The sequence below is a fragment of the Chiloscyllium plagiosum genome, unplaced genomic scaffold (assembly GCF_037043375.1).
Source record: "Chiloscyllium plagiosum isolate Xiang-an unplaced genomic scaffold, Cpla_swu_hap1 HiC_scaffold_11, whole genome shotgun sequence".
In the NCBI taxonomy this organism is placed as follows: domain Eukaryota; kingdom Metazoa; phylum Chordata; class Chondrichthyes; order Orectolobiformes; family Hemiscylliidae; genus Chiloscyllium; species Chiloscyllium plagiosum.
The window spans coordinates 967,288-989,423 of NW_028270149.1; the positions used below are offsets into that span (position 1 = coordinate 967,288).

The window sequence follows — 22,136 nt, forward strand, 5'->3', positions numbered from 1 at the left end:
TAAACCTATTGCTATGACAGTAAAGCTGTTGATACCTGGGAATTTACTAGTATAGCTAGATCAGGAAGAGGTAATTGTTAACTGCAATTATTGGTAAGCAGCAGGAGAAAAGTTGGAGCTGTCTTTTTTTCTATATGTCAAATTAAAGCATTGACCAATAGCATTGGGGACTCTCGTTAACATCAGAGCACAAGAAACAACAGCAGGTGTAAATCACATGGTTCCATGTGCCTGCTCTCTGATTTAATATCATCATCTGCCTCATTTTCATTCTCCTGCCCACTTCCCATATCCTTATATTAGATTGAACATCTGTTTATTGCAGCATTGCATATACTGAACAATTGAGCATCCGCCTACTGTGGAATCGAGAGTTCCGAAAAGTTCATAGTCTTCGGAGTGAAGCTGTTTCTCTTTGACTGTAGGTGTACAGGATGTCTTGCTGCAATTGTGCAATTGGTGAGATATACCTGGAGTATTGTGCAAAGGTTTGTTCTCCTTATCTGACGAAGGTTGTTCTGGCTATGGAGGGAGTGCACTGGAGACTTACCAGGCTGATTCCTGAGAAAGCAAGATGGATTTATGAAGAGACTGGTTTGGTTAGAATTATATTCCCTGGAGTTTCGAAGAATGAAGGGGGATCTCATAGAAAAGTTTTAAATTCCAGCAGAATTAGAAAGGGTAAACAGAGGAAGGACGTTTCCCATGGTAGGAGAGTCCAGGACACTCAGGCTAAGGATTTGGGCAGGCTGTTTGGAGTAGGATGAGAAATTATTTCACTTGTAGAGCAGTGAGCCGATAGAATTCTCCACCACAGAAAGCGGCTGAAGACAAAACATTGAATGTTTTTCAAGAAGGAGATAGGTGTAGTTCTTAGTCTGACGAGATCAAAGATTGTGGAATGAAAGCAGAATTAGAATTAGGTTTATTGTCATATGTACTCAAATACACACATACAAGAGTACAATGAAAAGTGTACAAAGTTGCCATTTCCCGTGCTATCTTAGATATAAACAGACCTAGGGACAAAATCGCAGGTATAAATTAGAAAAACAAAGAAATAAAGGCAAAAGTTCAGCATTCCAGTCTTTCTAAAACAGGGAGTCCATGCTGGGCTTCCCCGAGGAGGCCAGGAGTCTGTGAACTAGGAAACTAAATAGGATGATCAGCCATGATTATTTGAGTAGCAAAGCAGGTTTTAAGGGCTGAATGGCCTACTCCTGCTCCTATTTTCTATGTTTCTACTGAACGTAATTTCCCTGCCTTTCAAGCAATAAACTTATTTATAAAACCCAAAATTGCTGACTCTCTCCCAATACATTCTTCTGCCTTCAAAGATCTATTTGGATAAGCTCCTAGGCAACTCTGTCTCTGCACTGTTTAGGACAATATTATTTCTCCCGATTTCTTCTGTCACTTCCTTGTATTACATTTTATCTGTACCATAATGTCTGCAGACACATCCATGTAAATGGGTGTCACATTTACCACACTTCGGTTCTCGGGCTTCTCCTCCATATCTAAGGAAGACCGGGACAAGCCCTCCTGTGACCTCCAATCCCACTTCCTATAGCAATCTGGTCTCTAAACTATCCACGCCAGATGACATATCCACTTTGAGCATAGCTACCCTTTTCAGTACCTCCTGCCCTTTCAGTTTCCAATCTATCCATTATCTCTACTATACCTGCTTCTACTAATGTTTTGACTCTTTTTAGTAAATACCAATATGAACTAATTAAATATTCTAACTTTGAGAATTGTTGAAAAAAGGAAATGCCATGAAAGCTTTTCACCTTGCAGTCATCAGGATAGATGCAGGAGTAGCAAATTTCAAAGAGAATAATACTCTATAATGTTTCAGAAACAGGATGCTGATTGGTTGTTAAGTGGACTTCCAGTAAGGCGTTTGATAAGGTTCCCATGGTAGGCTCTTGCACAAAATACGGAGGCGTGGGATTAGACCATAAGACATAGGAGTGGAAGTAAGGCCGTTTGGCCCATTGGGTCCACTCCGCCATTCAATCATGGCTGATGGGCGTTTCAATTCCACTTACACGTGGTCTCCCCATAGCCCTTAATTCTGTGCGAGGTCAAGAATTTACCAATCTCTGCCTTGAAGGCATTTAACGTCCCGGCCTCCACTGTGCTCTGTGGCAATGAACTCCACAGGCCCACCACTCTCTGGCTGAAGGAATGTCTCCTCATTTCCGTTCTAAATCGACCCCCTCTAATTCTAAGGCTGTGCCCACTGGTCCTTGTCTCCCCACCTGACAGAAACAACTTCCCAGCCTCCGCCCTTTCTAAGCCTGGCATTATCTTGCAAGTTTCTAATAGATCTCCCCAAAACCTTCTAAGCTCTAATGAATGCAATCCCAGGATCCACCACTTTCATCGTATGTTAGGCCTACCATTCCAGGGATCATCCATGTGAATCTCTGCTGGACACGCTCCAGTTCCAGTATGTCCTTCCTGAGGTGTGGGGCCCAAAATTGGACACAGTATTCTAAATGGGACCAAACTAGAGCTTTATAAAGTCTCAGAAGCTCATTGCTGCTTTTATATTCCAACTCTCTTGAGATAAATGACATTATATTCGCTTTCTTAATCACGGACTCAACCTGCAAGTTAACCTTTTAGAGAATCCTGGACTAGCACTCCCAGACCCCTTACTTTGGCTTTATGAATTTGCTCACGTTGAATTTCATCAACCATTTCCTGGACAACTCTCCTAAACTGTCTTAAATCTTCCTACAGCCGTCCCACCTCCTCAGTACTACCTGTCTGTCCGCCGAACTTTGTATCATCGGCAAACTTTGTCAGAATGCCCCCAGTCCCTTTATCCAGATCATTTATATATAAAGTGAACAGCTGCGGCCACAACACTGAACCCTGCGGGACACCTCTTGTCACTGGCTGCCATTCCGAAAAAGAACCTGTCTGCCTTCTGTCAGACAGCCAATCCTCAATCTATGCCTGTAGCTTACCTGAAACACCATGGGCTCTCAACTTACTCAGCGGCCTCCTGTGAGGTGCCCAATCAGAGGCCTTTTGGAAGTCTAGAAACTGGGTTTCCTTGGTCTAACCTACTTGATACATCTTCAAAGAACTCTAACAGGTTTGTCAGGCCCAACCTCCCCTGACTAAATCCATACTGACTTGATCTAATCCGACCCTGCACTTCCAAGAATTTAGAAATCTCATCCTTAATGATGGATTCTAATATTTTACGAACAATTGAGGTTAGGTTAGTCGGTTTATAATTTTCCACTTCTTGTCTTGATCCTTTCTTGAACAAGGGGTTACAACAGCGATCTTCCAATCATCTGGGACTTTCCCTGACTCCAGTGATTTTTGAAAGATCACAACCAATGCCTCCACTATTTCCTCAGCCCTCAGAACTCTAGGATGCAGCCCATTGGGGCTCGGAGATTTATCAATTTTTACACCTTTTAGCTTTTCTACCACTTTCTCTTTTGTAATGGCTACTATACTCAACTCTGCCCCTGACTCTCCTTAATTGTTGGGATATTACTCCTGTCTTTGAGGAGAAAGTGAGGACTGCAGATGCTGGAGATCAGAGCTGAAAATGTGTTGCTGGAAAAGCGCAGCAGGTCAGGCAGCATCCAGGGAACAGGAGAATCGACGTTTCGGGCATAAGCCCTTCTTCAGGAATGAGGAAAGTTTGTCCAGCAGGCTAAGATAAAAGATAGGGAGAAGGGACTTGGTTGAGGGGCGTCGGAAATGTGATAGGTGGAAAGAGGTCAAGGTGAGGGTGATAGGTCAGACTGGGGTGGGGGCGGAGAGGTCAGGAAGAAGATTGCAGGTTAGGAAGGCGGTGCTGAATTCGATGGATTTGACTGAGACAAGCTGGGGGGAGGGGAAATGAGGAAACTGGTGAAACCCGAGTTCATCCCTTGTGGTTGGAGGGTTCCTCGGCGGAAGATGAGGTGCTCTTCCTCCAACCGTCGTGTTGTTGTGGTCTGGCGATGGAGGAGTCCAAAGACCTGCATCTCCTTGGTGGAGTGGGAGGGGGAGTTGAAGTGTTGAGCCACAGGTTGGTTGGGTTGGTTGGTCCGGGTGTCCCAGAGGTGTTCTCTGAAACGCTCCGCAAGTAGGTGGCCTGTCTCCCCAATATAGAGGATGCAATAGATGATGTGTGTGGAGGTGCAGGTGAATCTGTGGCGGATATGGAAGTTTCCTTTGGGGCCTTGGAGGGAGGTGAGGGGGGAGGTGTGGGCGCAAGTCTTGCACCTCCTTGCGGTTGCAGGGGAAGGTGCCGGGAGTGGGGGTTGGGTTGGTGGGGGGTGTGGATCTGACGAGGGAGTCACGGAGGGAGTGGTCTTTACGGAATGCTGATAGGGGAGGGGAGGGAAATATATCTTTGGTGGTGGGGTCCGTTTGGAGGTGGCGGAAATGACGGCGGATGATGCGCTGTACATGGAGATTGGTGGGGTGGTAGGTGAGGACCAGTGGGGTTCTGTCCTGGTGGCGGTTGGAGGGGCGGGGCTCAAGGGCGGAGGAGCGGGAAGTGGAAGAGATGCGGTGGAGGGCATCGTCGACCACGTCGGGGGGGAAATTGCGGTCCTTGAAGAAGGAGGCCATCTGGGTTGTACGTGTTTGGAACTGGTCCTCCTGGGAGCAGATGCGGCGGAGTCGAAGGAATTGGGAGAATGGGATGGCGTTTTTACAGGGGGCAGGGTGGGAGGAGGTGTAGTCCAGGTAGCTGTGGGAGTCAGTCGGTTTGTAGTAGATGTCCGTGTTGATTCGGTCGCCTGAGATAGAAATAGAAAGGTCTAGGAAGGGGAGGGAGGAATCTGAGACTGTCTAGGTGAATTTGAGGTCGGGGTGGAAGGTGTTGGTGAAGTGGATGAACTGTTCAACCTCCTCGTGGGAGCACGAGGCGGCACCGATACAGTCATCGATGTAGCAGAGGAAAAGGTGGGGGGGTGGGGCCAGTAGTTGCGGAAGATGGACTGTTCCACATATCCTACGAAGAGGCAGGCATAGCTGGGGCCCATGCGGGTGCCCATGGCTACTCCTTTCGTTTGGAGGAAGTGGGAGGATTGGAAAGTGAAGTTGTTCAGGGTGAGGACCAGTCTTCCACTGTGAAGACTGATGCAAAGTATTTATTAAGTTCTTCAGCTGTTTCCTTATCTCCCAGCACTAGCCTTCCTGCATCAATTTGGATCGGCTCAATGTCTACTTTTGCTTCTCGTTTTTTTTGTTATGTATTGAAAGAAGCCTTTACTATCATTTCTAATATTACTGGCTAGCCTTTCTTCATATTTGATCCTCTCCTTCCTTATTTCTCTCTTTGTTATCCTCTGTTTGTTTTTGTAGTCTTCCCAATCTTCTGATTTCCCAGTGCTCTTGGCCACTTTATAGGCTCTCTCTTTTTCTGTGATACATTTCCTGATGGCTGTCTAATCCCCCTGGATGATCTTTCTTTTCTCTGTACTGTGTCCTCAATTACCCCCAGAAACTCCTGCCATTGTTGCTCTACTGTCTTCACCACTAGGCCTCTGCTTACAGTCAATTTTCGTCAGTTCCTCTCTCATGCCCTTGTAATTACCTTTATTTAACTGTAACACCATATTGAGGGTGATTTAGCAGTTTGGATCAGAAATTGGCTAGCTGAAAGAAGACGGGGGTGGTGATTGATGGGAAATGTTCATCCTGAAGTTCATTTACTAGCGGTGTACCGCAAAGATCTGTTTTGGGGCCACTGCTGTTTGTCATTTTTATAAATGACCTGGATGAGGGCATAGAAAAATGGGTTAGTAATTTGTGGATGACACTAAGATAAGTGGAGTTGTAGATAGTGCTGAAGAATGTTGCAGGTTACAGGGGGACATAGATAAGCTGCAGTGCTGGGCTGAGAGGTGGCAAATGGAGTTTAATGCGGAAACGTGTGAGGTGATTCACTTAGGAAGGAACAACAGGAATGAAGAGTACTGGACTAATAGTAAGATTCCTGGTAGGGTAGATGAGCAGAGAGATCCCTGTAAGTTGCAAGCCAGATTGATAGGGTTGTTAAGAAGGCATATGGTGTGTTAGCTTTTATTGGTAGAAGAATTGTGTTTCAGAGCCATGAGATCATGTTGCAGCTGTACAAAACTCTGGTGCGGCCGCACTTGGAGTATTGCATCCAGTTCTGGTTCTCGCATTTTAGGAAGGATGTGGATGCTTTGAAAAGGGTTCAGAGGATATTTGCTAGGATGTTGCCTGGTATGGAGGGAAGGTCTTATGAGGAAAGGCTGAGGGACTTGAGGCTGTTTTTGTTAGTGAGAGGTGACTTAACTGAGAAGTATAAGGTAATCTGAGGGTTAGATAAGATGGACAATGAGAACATTTTTCCTTGGATGGTGATGGCTAGCATGAAGGGACATAGCTTTAAATTGAAGAGTGATGGATATAGAACAGATGTCAGAGGTAGTTTGTTTACTCAGAGAGTAGTAGAGGCATGGGTCACGCTGCCTGAAACAGTAGTAGACTCGCCAACTTTAAGGGCATTTAAATGGTCATTGGATAAACATATGGACGATAATGGAATAGTGTAGGGTAGATGGGCTTCAGATTGGTTCCATAGGTCGGCGCGACATTGAGGTTCGAAGGGCCTGTATTGCGCTGGAATGTTCTATGGTCTATGAACTCTGGCCATCTAATCTGTTCTAACAATGCCCAGCATTACGGAGCTTATCAATTGAATAACTTCGCTTCATTTCATCGAAGGTGATTGCAGAAAATGAAAACTCGTGGTGCAGGCAGTAACATATTGACATGGATCAAAGATTGGGTGGCTAACAAGAAGCAAAGGGAAATAAGTGGATCTGCCTCAGGCTTGCAGAATGTGAATGGTATGCCACAAGGGTCAGAGCTGAGGCCTCAATTCTTTATAATTTATATAAATAATTAGGATGAAGGGATCAAATGTATAGAAGCTAAATTTACTAATATGCAAGGATAAGTAGGAAAGTGAGTTGTGAAGAAGACCTAAGGAGTCTACACAGGGATGTAGAGAGCTGAAGTGAATAGACAGAAATCTAGCAAATGGAGTACAATGTGAGAAAGTTCATTTTGGCAAAAGGAATAAAAAAGCATATTATCTAAACGGTCAGAGTTTGCAGAGCTCTGAAATGCAGAGAGATCTAGGTGTCCTAGTGCATGAATTGCAGAACATTAGTATGTGGGACATTCTAGAGCTAAGGTCATAGTTTAAAAATAAGGGATTGCCCATTTAAGACACCAGGAAATGCTGTTCTCTAGGTTGAAAGTCTTTAGAATTCTCTTCCTCAAAAGTGGTGGTGGGCATTGAAGTCCACACAAATTGAGGTGTATCTGGAGTCAGGTGACAGCCAAACTCGGTCAAAAGGCAGATTTCCGTTGTTAAAGGACATTAGTGAACCAGAGATGTTTTTATGGCAGTCTTCAAATTCTATCAGTTGCCCTAGGCATCTGGGTTACTAACAAAAATACATTGCTGGAGAAATTCAGCAGTTCTAGCAGCATCTGTGGAGAGAAAGCAGGGTTAATACGTTGAGTCCAGTGACCCTTCTTCAGAACTGGAATGCTAATCCAATGACAATGACACAAAACTATAGCTTCCTTTTTCCAAATAAACAAGAACCTCCCATTTTATAGGAAGGATGTTATTAAATTGGAGAGGGTGCAGAAAAGATTTACAAGGATGTTACTGGGACTGGAGGGTTTGAGTTATAAGGAGAGGCTAGATGGGCTAAGACTTTTTTCCCTGGAGTGTAGGAAGTTGAGGGGTGACCTTATAGAGATTTATAAACTCATGAGGGGCACAGATAAGATGAATAGCGACGGTCTTTTCCCGAGGGTAGTGGGGTTCAAAACTAGAGGGCATAGCTTGAAGGGAAAAGATTTAAAAGGGACCTGAGGGGCAACTTTTTCACACAGGGTGGTTCATGTATGGAATGAACTGCCAAAGGAAGTGCTAGATGCAGATACAGTTACAACATTTAAAAGACATTTGGTTGGGTACATGAGTATGAAGGGTTAAGAAGAATATGGGCCAAATGCAGACAAATAGGGCTACTTTAGTTTGGGAAACTTGGTTGGCATGGATGGGTTGGACTGAAGGGTTTATTTCCGTGCTACGTACCCAGAGCTCTAGCTAACTGATTCACCAGAACACAATTCCACCCAGGATCTTGGGCAAAGCAACCAAAATCACAATGGCAACTAGTCAGTTTCACACAGTGACTGCACCCAAATGTTGCACTGAGAGAGGAAGAGACACGCATGTGGAAAAGATGCATGCACCTCTGAAGTGCTTCAGCTCTAGGTCGTTGGTGCCCAGCTCTGAGACTGTTTGGTTGTGACAGTGCTATGGCACTAGATACCTTGACCAGGCAGTGCTGCATTCTTCCAAGGTTGACATTTCTCAGTTTGATCAGCGCACAAATGATATTTTTAGGTGAATTTTAAAAAAAACTTAAAATTCTAGATTTGTGATGTATTTATTTGTCTTATTTCTGTTTTGTAGATTGTTCCCTCATCACCAGTTCGTATCCCCAGTAGTAGGCTGCATCAGATTAAACAGGTAAAGCTGCGTCATCCCTCTAGAATGGTTCAAACTGAATGACCAGAGTTCAGTTTCGGTGCAGGGATTAAATGTTCAATAATAAATTGTTATTTCTGATTTCAGAGGTGAGAACATTCCTGGTGTTACACTGTTCTAGTTTGAGGTGATGTTTTTCATCAATAACCTAATTATTGTTGTTTTTTTTCCAAAGAGACACCCAAAATATTAAACTAATTGACAGACTAAAATAAAAGTATGGATCTGTGTGTAGTGGAAGCTGGTTGTGTATCAGATCCTGTAAGTCATAACACACAGAAGTAAACTGCACGATTTTATTTAAAGTTTTGTAGAGATACACTGACCTGTACCAGACCTCCTCATTCTTCAGGACAAGGAGGCATGTGACCTTTGCTGAAGACGACACTATCATTCTTTGAGTCTTTAGCAAAGTTCAGTAAATAGCCGATGATTTGTGGGTCATTTTTTTTCTACGCAATGATAATGGAGTTGGGAGAGAATTTTCGGAAATTAATTCCATTGTGAACCTGGTGAACAAAAATTGCACCCACATTGTGAACACTGATAATGTGAAATGCAGTTGAAAATATTGATAGGCATTTAACATTTGAAATGTTAGGTAAACAACCAAAAATCCTCACCAGGAAGTAAAGTTTTGTGGTCAGGAAATAGAAGATTTTCAATAGATATTCAGCTGAATTGGAATAGTCAAGTTGTCAAAATGAAATCCCTTTAAAATAGTATCAGACATAATGATGCAGAGTGTGATGTTAGGGTTAGAAGGTGTGATAATGAAATTTCTTGATATTGATGGGTTATGGTCAACCTTATTTATAAGATCCACATTATGCAGATCTACTGGTTGAACCTATTGATCGGAAACTTGTTGATTGTGGAAACTGGATCTTACTTGCTCCCTACCATGGAGCAGCAAAGTCCAGCTAATGACACACCACTCGCTTTTGCTGTCCATCTATTCCTGGTTTATTTAAGAAATAATTGCTAACTTCTATTTTAAAACTATCATTGCATGCTCAGACATCCTGAGCTCTTCTTTGTTCAGAATACAGTGAGTGGAAAAAATTTGACTGGATTTAATGTATCAAAACTCTCTGATCTTAAAAATACTAGAAGGTCTTAGCATCTGTTTACAAATGCAAATATGATTTATGAAATCAGCTGTGCATCAGCTGCATTGATGTCAACATCTGCAAACGCAGCACAAACATCACGAGACTTCCTTCTTTCCAGTGGTCTAAAACGGACATTAACCTCAAAATCAAATCTTGTCCTGTGTGTTAACTACTTAAAAACTAGACGTTGACACTGGACTGTCAGTGTAAGGATGGTGCCAGGCCCTCAGTGTAAGGGCGGGAGAAGGCAGATTTTATTAAGGTAGGATCTGGCCAGGATAGCTAATTGAGTCTACAGCAGATCAGTGGGAGGTAATCAGAAAGGTACTGGGGGCAATCAACGCCCAAAATGTTCCCTTTAGGGTGAAATGTACGAGCAACAAGCCCAGAGAATCCTTGATATCTTGGAATATTCCAGAGAGACCCATTGTAATATTCTGCTGCTGAGGCGTTGTTGCCCTTCAGAGTTACAAAGTTCAGTTTCTGTGCTTCTGTCACTTTGAGGCTACGCATATTTTAGAGGAATTCTTACATAAACTGACAGTGTGCGTGCTCAAACCCAGAGAATCCCTGTACTGTCATGTCTCAAGTTACCCCTGTGGTTGAAAATATAACACAATAGTACTCGAAGACTTGATTTTTTTTTCTTTAAATAGGAAGAAGGAATGGACCTCATGAACAGAGAGACAGCTCATGAGAGGTAAGATTGGAGCCACATATTTATTTAAATTTGCAATCAGAATCTTTGCTGCCACTAAGCAGTTTCTAACTGTATTTCTTTCACCACCGGACATTCGAGACATACTTGTTTCCAAGAGTTTTCATATTCAGAGCAGCCGTTTCATAATGTGGTGATGTTTTATGAATGTTACATTTCTTGATATCAAGATTCATCACTCTGCTCTTAGTTTGCTCTCGCTGTGTTTTGTAACATAGAACATAGAAGAATACAGCGCAGTACAGGCCCTTGGGCCCTCGATGTTGCGCCGATCCAAGCCCACCTAAACTACACTAACCCACTATCCTCCATATACCTATCCAATGCCCTCTTAAATGCCCATAAAGAGGGAGAGTCCACCACTGTTACTGGCAGGGCATTCCATGAACTAACGACTCGCTGAGTGAAGAACCTACCCCTAACATCAGTCCTATATCTACCCCCCCTTAATTTAAAGCTATGCCCTCTTGTAATACCCGACTCAATACGCGGGAAAAGGTTCATACTGTCGACCCTATCTAACCCCCTAATCATCTTGTACACCTCAATCAAGTCACCCCTAAACCTTCTTTTCTCTAGTGAAAACAGCCCCAAGTGCCTCAGTCTTTCCTCATACGATTTTCCTTCCATACCAGGCAACATCCTGGTAAACCTCCTCTGCACCCGTTCCAATGCCTCCACATCCTTCCTATAGTATGGCGACCAAAACTGCACACAATATTCCAGATGCGGCCGTACCAGAGTCTTATACAACTGCATCATGACCTCAGGACTCCGGAACTCAATTCCTCTACCAATAAAAGCCAGTACGCCATATGCCTTCCTCACCGCACTATTTACCTGGGTGGCAACTTTCAGAGATCTGTGTACATGGACACCAAGATCCCTCTGCTCATCCACACTACCAAGTATCCGACCATTAGCCCAGTACCCCATCTTTTTGTTATTCTTCCCAAAGTGAATCACCTCGCACTTAGCTACATTGAATTCCATCTGCCACCTTTCTGCCCAGCTCTGCAGCTTCTCTATATCCTGCTGTAACCTGCCACATGCTTCCTCACTGTCAACAACTCCTCCGACTTTCGTGTCATCCGCAAACTTGCTCACCCAACCTTCTAACCCCTCTTCCAGGTCATTTATAAAAATGACAAACAGCAATGGTCCCAAAACAGATCCTTGCGGAACACCGCTAGTGACGGCACTCCATGAAGAAACTTTGCCATCAACTACTACCCTCTGTCTTCTTCCATCCAGCCAATTCCTAATCCAAACCTCCAACTCACCCTCAATGCCATATCTCCGTATTTTCTGCAGTAGCCTACCATGGGGAACCTTATCAAACGCCTTACTAAAATCCATATATACCACATCTACCGCTTTCCCCTCATCAACCTCCTTCGTCACCTTTTCAAAGAATTCAATAAGGTTTGTGAGGCACGACTTGCCCTTCACAAAACCATGCTGACTATCCTTGATCACATTATTCCTATCTAGATGTGCATAAATCCTATCCCTTACAATTCTCTCTAAGACTTTGCCCACAACAGAAGTGAGACTCACCGGCCTATAGTTACTAGGGCTATCCCTACTCCCCTTTTTGAACAAGGGAACCACATTTGCTATCCTCCAGTCTTCTGGGACTACTCCTGTAGACAATGAGGACATAAAAATCAAGGCCAATGGCTCTGCAATCTCCTCCCTTGCTTCCCAGAGAATCCTAGGATAAATGCCATCAGGCCCAGGGGACTTATCTATTTTCACCTTTTCCAGGATTTCCAACACCTCTTCTCTACATACCTCAAAGCTATCCATTCTACTTATTTGTGCCTCAGTATTCTCATCGACAACAATGCCCTGTTCCTGAGTGAATACTGAAGAAAAGTATTCATTCAGTGTCTCCCCAATCTCTTCCGCCTCCACACGCAACTTCCCCCTACTATCCTTGACTGGACCTATTCCTACCCTAGTCATTCTTTTATTCCTAACATACCTATAGAAAGCCTTAGGGTTTTCCCTAATCCTATCTACTAAGGACCTTTCATGTCCCCTCCTTGCTGCTTTTAGCTCTCTCTTCAGGTCCTTCCTGGCTACCCTATAACTCTCAATCGCCCCAATTGAACCTTCACGTCTCATCTTGAGATAGGCCGCCCTCTTCCATTTAACAAGGGATTCCAATTCCTTATTAAACCACGGCTCCCTCGCACGACTCTTTCCTACCTGCCTGACAGGTACATAATTATCAAGGACACTCAATAGTTGCCCCTTGAACAAGTTCCACATATCATTTACACTCTTGCCTTGGAGTCTACTTTTCCAAGCCACACATCCTAAGTCATGCCTCACCGCATCATAATTTCCCTTACCCCAGCTATAATTCTTGCCCTGTAGTACACACTTATCCCTCTCCATCACGAGTGTAAAAATCACCGAATTATGGTCACTATCCCCAAAGTGCTCACCTACCTCTAATTCTAACACCTGGCCTGGTTCGTTACCCAGAACCAAATCCAGTATGGCCTCACCTCTTGTTGGCCTGTCTACATATTTTGTATTTCCAAACTGTGCTCAATCTGTCTCTGGATTTTGCTGCTTCTTAAGACCAGTTGTGTCTTGGCTTTCCTTGTTAATCCTGAGTGTGCTTTATAAACAGGGGAGTACAGGCAGCAATGCAGATGAGTGTTTCATGGGAAGAGAGCTTGAATCTGGTGAGTCATCAATACACATGGAGAAATGTCCTTTGTTATCGAACTCTTAGTAGCTGCTTCGAACCACAGTTACTTCCAGTTCTCGGGAGGAGTGATAATGTGCTCCTTGAGAAAGTAATCCAGTGAAGTAACACTTTTTAATAGATTATTCCATTCAGTGCAGCTCATTTGTCAGCGACTGAAAAATCTCCAGGTATGATCAGATATGGCAGGAGGAAAACTTAAAATATTTCTTACTTTAATCCTTTCGGATTCTGAATGAGTCCAGGCACTTGATACCTTCACAGACACAGTTTGATGAACAGTGTCAGATTAAAGTGAGACATGAATTCCAAACAGATGTAAACTGAGCGCATGTATAGAAACTGAACCACTTACAAAGACAGAAATATGTTTTGTAGTCTCTCTGCATTGTTTCCTCACAAAGAGACTACGATCTAACTGTACCTATGTTTATGGCTGAAGAGGTAGTCAAATTGTACACTGGTCTGGCAGCATCTGTGGAAAGAGAAACCAAGTTAATGTTTTGAGTCCAGTATGATTTGAAGAGCAGTCATAACATGTTGAAACGTTAACTTTGTTTCTGCCTCCACAGATGATGCCAGACATGCTGAGTTTCTCCTGAACTTTGTTTTTACTTTTATTTAACTATGCACGGTACACCTCAGTGATGCAATCTGTTTAACTTGTGAGAGGGTGTGTAATGGACAGTTTAATTAATGCACTTATGGGAGTACATAACATACTGCAGTCTGGTTATTGCTGTCTAGTCCAAGTAGAAACTAGAACTCTGTTTAAGGCGTGTCCTTTGTGAGAGTAATCTTGTGTTGTTCTGTTCACTTAGAGTGATAATGACCTGGATAAATCTGCCTCGCCAAAGCGTATTGACTTCATTCCGGTGTCACCAGCTCCGTCACCAACCAGAGGAATCGGAAAGGTAGGAGCTGTTACAGAGAGTAACCTGGACTGATCTGAAAGCAGGAGAAAGTGAGGAATGCAGATGAAAGCAACCAAGTTATCATTTGTCAGACTTTTTCAAAGAGTTATCCCAGCTGTCTAATGGGGAGTCATTGTAAAGAAACCAAGTCTATTGGAAATTGATCGCACTTATCAGCATAATATTGATCTCAACACTTCCATTGTTCATTGTGCGTGAGTGGAGGTCTGTGGGAGGTTGGCTGAGGGGAAGCAGGGAGATGGGTTGGGGTAGAGATTGCGGTAGTGTGGAAGTCTGGTTGATGGGGCCGGGGCAGAGTCACAGTGATAGAGCATGCTATTGGTGTGGGAGAATTGAGGAAGAGGGAGATGGGTGGGGGCACAGGAGGTGTTTGGTGGGGTGGAATTTAGATAACTGCACTCAGGGAAGGTGGGGGGAGTTGGATAGGTGAGTGGGGGAGTTGGTGGGGAGAGGTGGAGAAGGTTATGGAAGAAGGGGAAAGGGGTTGCGTTTTTGATTGAGGCAAGTATCACAGCAGTAATCAGAGATGAAATAACTGAAGGGTCATCCAATAGGGCTTTGTGGGTGGAGCTAAGAAATCGGAAGGGGATGGTGACATTATTGGGGTTGTACTATAGGCTCCCAAATAGTTCATGGGAATTAGAGGAACAAATATGCAAGGACATTGGGGAGACTTGCAGAAGCAATAGTGTTGTCATAGTGGGGGATTTTAATTTTCCAAACATAGACTGGGACTGCCAAACTTTTAGGGGCTTAGATGGGGTGGAATTTGTTAAGTGTGTTCAAGAAAGTTTGCTCAAGCAGTATATAGAGGGTCCTACTTGGGTAGGGGCAAAACTTGACCTATTCTTGGGGGGGGATAGGGCAGATTAGGTGACTGAGGTGACAGTGGGGGAGCACTTTAGAACCAATGACCATCGATCTATTAATCATAAAATAGTTATGGAGAGGGACAAAACTGGTCCACAGCTTCAAGTTCTAAACTGGGGCAAGGTGAATTTTGGTGGAATTAGACAGGAGCTTGCAGGGGTTAATTGGAGTAATTTGTTTGCAGGCAAAGGGACCTCTGACAAGTGGGAGGCCTATAATCCTGTGAGGGTGAAGGCCAAGGTTGGCAGGAATGGGGAATCCTGGATGACAAGAGATATTGAGGCTTTGACCAGAAAAAAGGAGGAGTGGCTCAGGTACAGGCAGCTGGGATCAAGATTAGGGTGAATCCAAAGAGGTACTTTAAGTAGATTAAAGGAAAAAAAGAGAGACTAGGCCTCTCAAGGACCAAAGTGAACATGTATGTGTAAAACTGCAGGAGATGGGTAAGGTTTTCAATGAATATTTTTCTTCTGCATTTACTGGGAAAGACATGAAGACTTGGGAACTTGAGGAAATTAGTGGCTATATCTTAGGGACAGTCCATATCACAGTAGAAGAGGTGTTGGATGTGTTAGAATGTATGAAGGTGGATAAATCTCTTGGTCCTGACCAGATATATCCAAGAACACTGCAAGAGGCTAGAGACGAAATTGCGAGGGCTCTGGCTCATATTTTTGCGTCATCGTTAGCCATAGTCCTGGAAGACTGGAGGGTAGCGAATGTTGTGCCCTGATTCAAGAAGGACTGCAAAGAAAAGCCTAGGAACTGTAGACCAGGAAGCCTAATGTCTGTGGTGAGTAAGTTACTTGAGAAGATTCTGAGACAAGATGTACATGCATTTGGAAAGACAGGGTTTGATTAGAAGTAGTTTGTTAAAGTTCCTTGATGAAGTGACCAAGAAGGTTGATGAGGGCAGCGCAGTAGATGTAGTCTATATGGATTTCAGTGAGGCCTTTGATAAAATTCCACATGATAGACTGCTCTGGAAGGTGAGATTGCATGGAATCCAGGGCGAGCTGGCAAATTGGATACACAACTGGCTTGATGGTAGGAATCAGAGGGTAATAGCGGAAGGATGCTTGTTGGACTGGGGGCCTGTGACTAGTGGAGTGTGTCAGGAGTTGGCGCTGGGCCCATTGCTGTTTGTTATCGATATCGATGATTTGCATGAGAATATAGAAAGCATGATTAGTAAGTTTGCCAATGATGCTTACACAGGAGGTATCGTGGACAATGAGGAAGGTTATCAGAAATTGCAGCAGGACCTTGATCAGCTGGGGAAGTGGGCTGAGAAATGACAACTGGAAATTAATATAGATATGTGTGAGGTCTTGCATGTTGGAAAGTCAAATCAAGGTAGGAGTTTCATGGTGAATGGTAAGGCCTTAAGGAAGGACAGAGGGACCTTGGAGTTCAGGTGTATGGTTCTCTGAAAGTGGAGTCCCAGGTAAACAGGGCAGTGAAGAAGGCTTTTGCCACAATGGCCTTCATCAATCAGGGCATTGAGTATAGAAGTTGGGAAGTTATGTTGCAGTTGTACAGGATGTTGATGAAGCCACACTTGGGAGTATTGTGTTCAGTTTTGGTTGCCTTGTTACAGGAGGGATGTTTTAAACTGGAAAGAGTGCAGAAGAAATTTACAAGGATGTTGCCGGGACTCAATGATCTGAGTTATAGGGAGAGATTGGACAAGCTGGGATTTTTTTCTTTCGAGCGTAGTAGACAGAGGGGGGGATCTTATAGAAGTGTACAAGATCGTGAGAGACATGGATAGGGTGAATGCACTCAGTCTTTTTCCCAGGGTTGGGGAATTGTGGACGAGAGGGCATCAGTTTAAGGTTAGAGGGGAAAGAATAAAAGGGAACCTGAGAGGCAACTTTTTTACACAGAGGGTGGTACTCATGTGGAATGAGCTGCCAGTGGAAGTGGTTGAGGCAGATACATTAACAATATTTAAAAGGCATTTAGACAAATACATGGATAGGATAGGATTAGAAGGGCCAAGTGCAGGGAAATGGGGTTAGTGAGGATGGACATTTTGATTGGCATGGACCAGTTTGGGCCAAAGGGCCTGTCTCCGTGCTGTAGGACTCTGACTCTAAACATTTGGATGACTAAGTAGGGTGAATGAGAGAGAGGGAAGCAGTTAGATGGGAGAGTGAATCAGATGATGGTACTAGGGGTGAGTGGATGTGAGCCGTTATGAGACTGCTTTCTGGTGACAGGAAATGGGAAAGTTGGAGGGGGTTGGTGGATTGAGTTGGGACTCCACTGGCAGTGCTGCAGCCTGTTGGTGATACAGTGCAAAGTCATCTTCAATGATCTGGATACTCTGAAGTGGAATTGAAAGGTCGACTTTCTGACTCTGCAATAAGATTCAACCCAATGAAGCCTGGCTTTACTGATAGGTGCGAGCATCTTGTACCTGTTTATATTCAGGCAAATAGGCTTTCTGTGGTGGATTTCTGGACCAGTGGATGTCAGCTTCCTCTTGGTGATTTGCAAATGTTCAAAAAACCCTGCTTGCACTTTCATTTGATTAAAAGAAAGGTCCAAATTGAATCTCAAACTTTAAGTCTGCTGTCTCAATTCAACCTTCCTTGTTTTTAAATATATTTCAGTCTCTACGTGTGAAAGCCTTCCTACTCACTGCTGACAGGACTGGAGTTTTCCCTTTTGGATATTGATAACATGTGACTTTTCTGCCTCCCGCTCCCTACAGCAATGCTTCTCGCCCTCCTTGCAGATCTTTGTGAGCAGTAATGGGCTCCCTCCAAGCCCCACCCCTAGCCCAACAAGGAGGTTTGCCACGTGAGTACTCCCTGGGAATTTTGTTGATTCAGAAAAGTTTCTTTGAATCTTATGAATTTGGTGTGCCCTGAGCTATATTATGGTGATGTTTTTAAAGAATTTACTGCCTGGAAATGGGTGTCACTGGCAAGTCTGGCATTTATTGCACATCCTGAATTATCCTGACATAGTGAATTGGAATTAGGGTACAGCTGAGCGTCCAAGAAACAGAATCACAGAATTAAAGGCCATCTAAATAGAGTTGCCTCTGGGTATTGCTGTTTTTATAGATCTTTCTCTGGATCACTGACACCCCACATACAGAGGAGGACTTGCAAACTTTTGTTGTACTGGCCAATTAATTTTAATATTGACAAAGTTAATAGTGTATTTGCAACAAAAAATAAGAAAGACTCATTTACTGGAACATAAAAGTGTAAATACGATAGAGATTCAGAATCAAAGTCAGATTCTGCTCACTGCGCGCTCTCTGCTCACTGCGCTCTCTGCTCACTGCGCGCTCTCTGCGCGCTCTCTGCTCACAGCGCGCCCTCTGCTCACAGCGCGCCCTCTGCTCACAGCCCGCCCTCTGCTCACAGCCCGCCCTCTGCTCACAGCCCGCCCTCTGCTCACAGCCCGCCCTCTGCTCACAGCCCGCCCTCTGCTCACAGCCCGCCCTCTGCTCACAGCCCGCCCTCTGCTCACAGCCCGCCCTCTGCTCACTGCCCGCCCTCTGCTCACTGCGCGCCCTCTGCTCACTGCGCGCCCTCTGCTCACTGCGCGCCCTCTGCTCACTGCGCGCCCTCTGCTCACTGCGCGCCCTCTGCTCACTGCGCGCCCTCTGCTCACTGCGCGCCCTCTGCTCACAGCCCGCCCTCTGCTCACAGCCCGCCCTCTGCTCACAGCCCGCCCTCTGCTCACAGCCCGCCCTCTGCTCACAGCCCGCCCTCTGCTCACAGCCCGCCCTCTGCTCACAGCCCGCCCTCTGCTCACAGCCCGCCCTCTGCTCACAGCCCGCCCTCTGCTCACAGCCCGCCCTCTGCTCACTGCGCGCCCTCTGCTCACTGCGCGCCCTCTGCTCACTGCGCGCCCTCTGCTCACTGCGCGCCCTCTGCTCACTGCGCGCCCTCTGTTCACTGCGCGCTCTCTGCTCACTGCCCGCCCGCTCTCTGCTCACTGCCCGCCCGCTCTCTGCTCACTGCCCGCCCGCTCTCTGCTCACTGCCCGCCCGCTCTCTGCTCACTGCCCGCCCGCTCTCTGCTCACTGCCCGCCCGCTCCTCACTGCCCGCTCCTTGCTCGCTGACCGCGCTCTGCTCGCTGCCGCCCCACCCTGGGTGTCATATGTGTTATGATATGGGGTATAGGCTTGTGGGCAGTGTGAGTGTAATCAGCTTCTTTAATGAATTCTAACTGCAGTGACTGTCCCCAGTGGAACAGTGGAGATGCGCTCATTTTGTGTGATGTGAGACATCATGGTGGCATATGTTACATCTGCTGCCTTAACCTGTCAAGGAGATCATCACAAATATATACATCTAATTGATTTTGTTATAAAAAGTACAGTTTTTATTTAATGATAAAGATCAGTGCTTTTCTGCAGAAGTGAATTTGACAATATTTCTGAAGTTAAAGTTTTGAAGGATAATTTTCTGCAGATATCTGAATACTTTACTGGTGTTTGCTGTCCTGTGGTCTTGGGGAACTCTTCAGTTCACAGCCCAAGTGAGACTACTGAAACCAAAACTTGTGCTAGTTTTCAGCAGCTGTTGATAGTTGGGTTTTGTTTTTGCCATTGATTACTAAAGGGATGTTTGAAGTTGTTGAGCTGGACCCGGTGTAGTTTTAAAGTATTGATTTCTGTTATGATTTCAGTCGGAGAAGCCAGAGCCCAATCAACTGCATCAGGCCGAGTGCACTGGGGCCTTTGAAACGAAAAGGTAACCGTTCTGTATAAAATGTTGTTTTTCTTTTGAAAAGACAATTTATTGTCCTGTCAAGTGCCATCAAAACTACAATTGATTGGCTCTGGATTAAAAACAATCCTAGATTTAAATCTCACTTCTACACTGGGTGCAGAATCCAGTCTGACTCCTTCCAAGAAAGTCGTTTTGAGCTGATAGGTTTATTCAAACAATCCCTTGGCACTCTCTCAATAAAAGCAGGAGTATCCTTCGGTTAGCTCCATCAAAATTCATTAAGTTATCATTTTTGTCATTGCTGGTTGCACTATCTTACTATGTGAAACAAGAGTGCCCAAACTTGAAAAAAATTCAACAGATTGCCTTGACAGGGTGAAAGGTGCAAATACAAATTTTAAAAATCAACTACTGAAGCAGTCCACATCCATATACAGCAAGACCTGGTCTGATAGGTTGCAAGCAACATTCACGTCATAAAAGTGCAGCCAATAACCATTTTGAGATGTTTTTTATGAGATGGTTTTCTGGATTGATACATTGAGGAACCAACTAGAAAATAAGCGACACTAGACTGGGTATTGTGTAATAAGGAAGTAATAATTAGCAATTCAACTGTTTCAGATCCCTGGGGGAAAAATTGGATCAAAGAATGATAGAATTCTTCATTTAAGATGGAGAATGACATAGTTGATGCTGAGATTAGGGCCCTAAATTTAAATTGAAGCAACTGTAATAGTATGAAGATTGAGCTGGCTATGATAACTTGGGAAAAATTACTTAAAAGATGTTGGTGATTAAGCAATGGCAAACATTTAGCGATAGAGGAATTGCAACAATTGTTTATTCCTGTCTGGTTCTGTCACTTCACAGCAGCTGTCCTGCAGTGTAGCTCCCTCACTGTTCAGCTGTGGGACTATCAGCCAAGATATTGCATTCATGTTTCTGGATTGAGTCGTGAACTTTTTTATCTTCTGACTCCAAGGCAAGAGTAATTTCCAACCACAGCTGACCTTTTCTTGCACAGACAAACAATGTCTGTAGTTGTAGCAATTAATGTTTAATTCTAATTCCAGGTGATATGGAGTCTGAAAGCCAACCGAAGCGACTTTTCCAAGGAACAACAAATATGCTGTCCTCTGATGTCACACAATTGCCAGAACTTGGCTCGTGGTGAGAACTCCATTTGCTTCACTTCATTGCTGCTCTCCGTCAATGTTTCCTGTGTTGTGTGCCTCCATCTGTTGTTTCAAATTATAATTGTGCAAACAAGGAGTAGTGGGAGGCCATTCAGCACTGATCCTGCTCCACCAATCAATGCAATCATAGCTCATCTAGTTGTAACTATCTACATTTCCAACTACCCCAATAACTTTTCACATCTGCAAACGTAACCAAAGAACTGCAGATGCTGAAAATCGGAAACAAAAACAGAAAAAGCTAGAAAACCACTGGCAGAGTCTGCGGAGAGAGAAAAAAGTTGACCTTACAAATTAACGTAGTTAGTTTGTGATTCTTCTTTGTAACTTGTGACAATTTCACAATTTTGACATATTGTAGTCTATTTGCCACTAATTTGCCCACTTCCTTAACCTATTTATATCCTTTTGCAGCGTCTTTATGTCCTGTTCACAACTTACTTTTCTACCTATTTTCACTCATAGGTTGTGGGCTTCACTGGCTGGGCTAACATTGATTGCCATCTCTAGTTGTCATTGGAGTAGCTTGAGTGGCTCACTCAGCCCTTTCAGAGAGTTGTAGTTCTGGCTGCAAACAAGGACAGTAGTTTCCTTCCCTTAAGGATATTAGTGAACACAATGGGGTTTAATGACAATCAACAATGATTTGATGATCATCATTAGACATTTAATTTCAGATATGGTGGGATTTGAGTCCAAGTCCCCAGAACACTGCCTGGATCTCTGAATTACTAGGGGCCAGTGACACTGCCATTGGGCTTATTGTCTCCTCTAAATTTAGTAAACATATCTTCAGATAAGTAATTTCTGCAAATTTTACATTGTTGTGGTCCCAGAAACTGATTCCTATGGCATACTATTTGTTGCATTTTGTCAAATCCATTTATATGTTCTGCTTCCTTTAATCAGCCAGCCTTCTACCATACCAATATCCTGACGCAACACCGTGGCCTTTTATTTTCCTCAATAATCTTTGATGTGACATGTTATCAAATACCTATTCGAACGCTTAAATAAATACATCCACTGGTTCCCCTTTATCCATGACATTTGTTAGCTCCTCAAATAGGTCCAGTAGACTAGTCAAACAGATATCCTCTTTGCAAAACCTCATTCCTGTAATATGTCTGTTTTATCCCTGTAACATGTACATTGTCCTTGGGAATTGTGATTTGGAATTCCACATGCAGCCTGTGGTTTCCTTGCTGTTCAGTGTAACAGCTTGCATATATGGGAGCACCTTAGCAAAGGGACTGCAACAGTTTCAAGGTGGC

The 22,136-nt window shown here is 44.1% G+C and overlaps 1 protein-coding gene across 1 annotated transcript in view; it reads left to right on the plus strand.

Moving 5' to 3' along the window:
- Window positions 1-22,136, plus strand: part of pabir2 (PABIR family member 2) — a 38,906-nt gene that overhangs the window by 15,238 nt on the left and 1,532 nt on the right. The window contains exons 3-9 of the mRNA XM_043714349.2: window positions 8,516-8,572; window positions 10,362-10,405; window positions 13,074-13,128; window positions 13,973-14,065; window positions 17,679-17,767; window positions 19,620-19,684; window positions 20,740-20,836. Of these exons, the coding sequence (XP_043570284.2) occupies window positions 8,516-8,572; window positions 10,362-10,405; window positions 13,074-13,128; window positions 13,973-14,065; window positions 17,679-17,767; window positions 19,620-19,684; window positions 20,740-20,836 (500 nt within the window). The remainder of the gene's footprint in view (window positions 1-8,515; window positions 8,573-10,361; window positions 10,406-13,073; window positions 13,129-13,972; window positions 14,066-17,678; window positions 17,768-19,619; window positions 19,685-20,739; window positions 20,837-22,136) is intronic.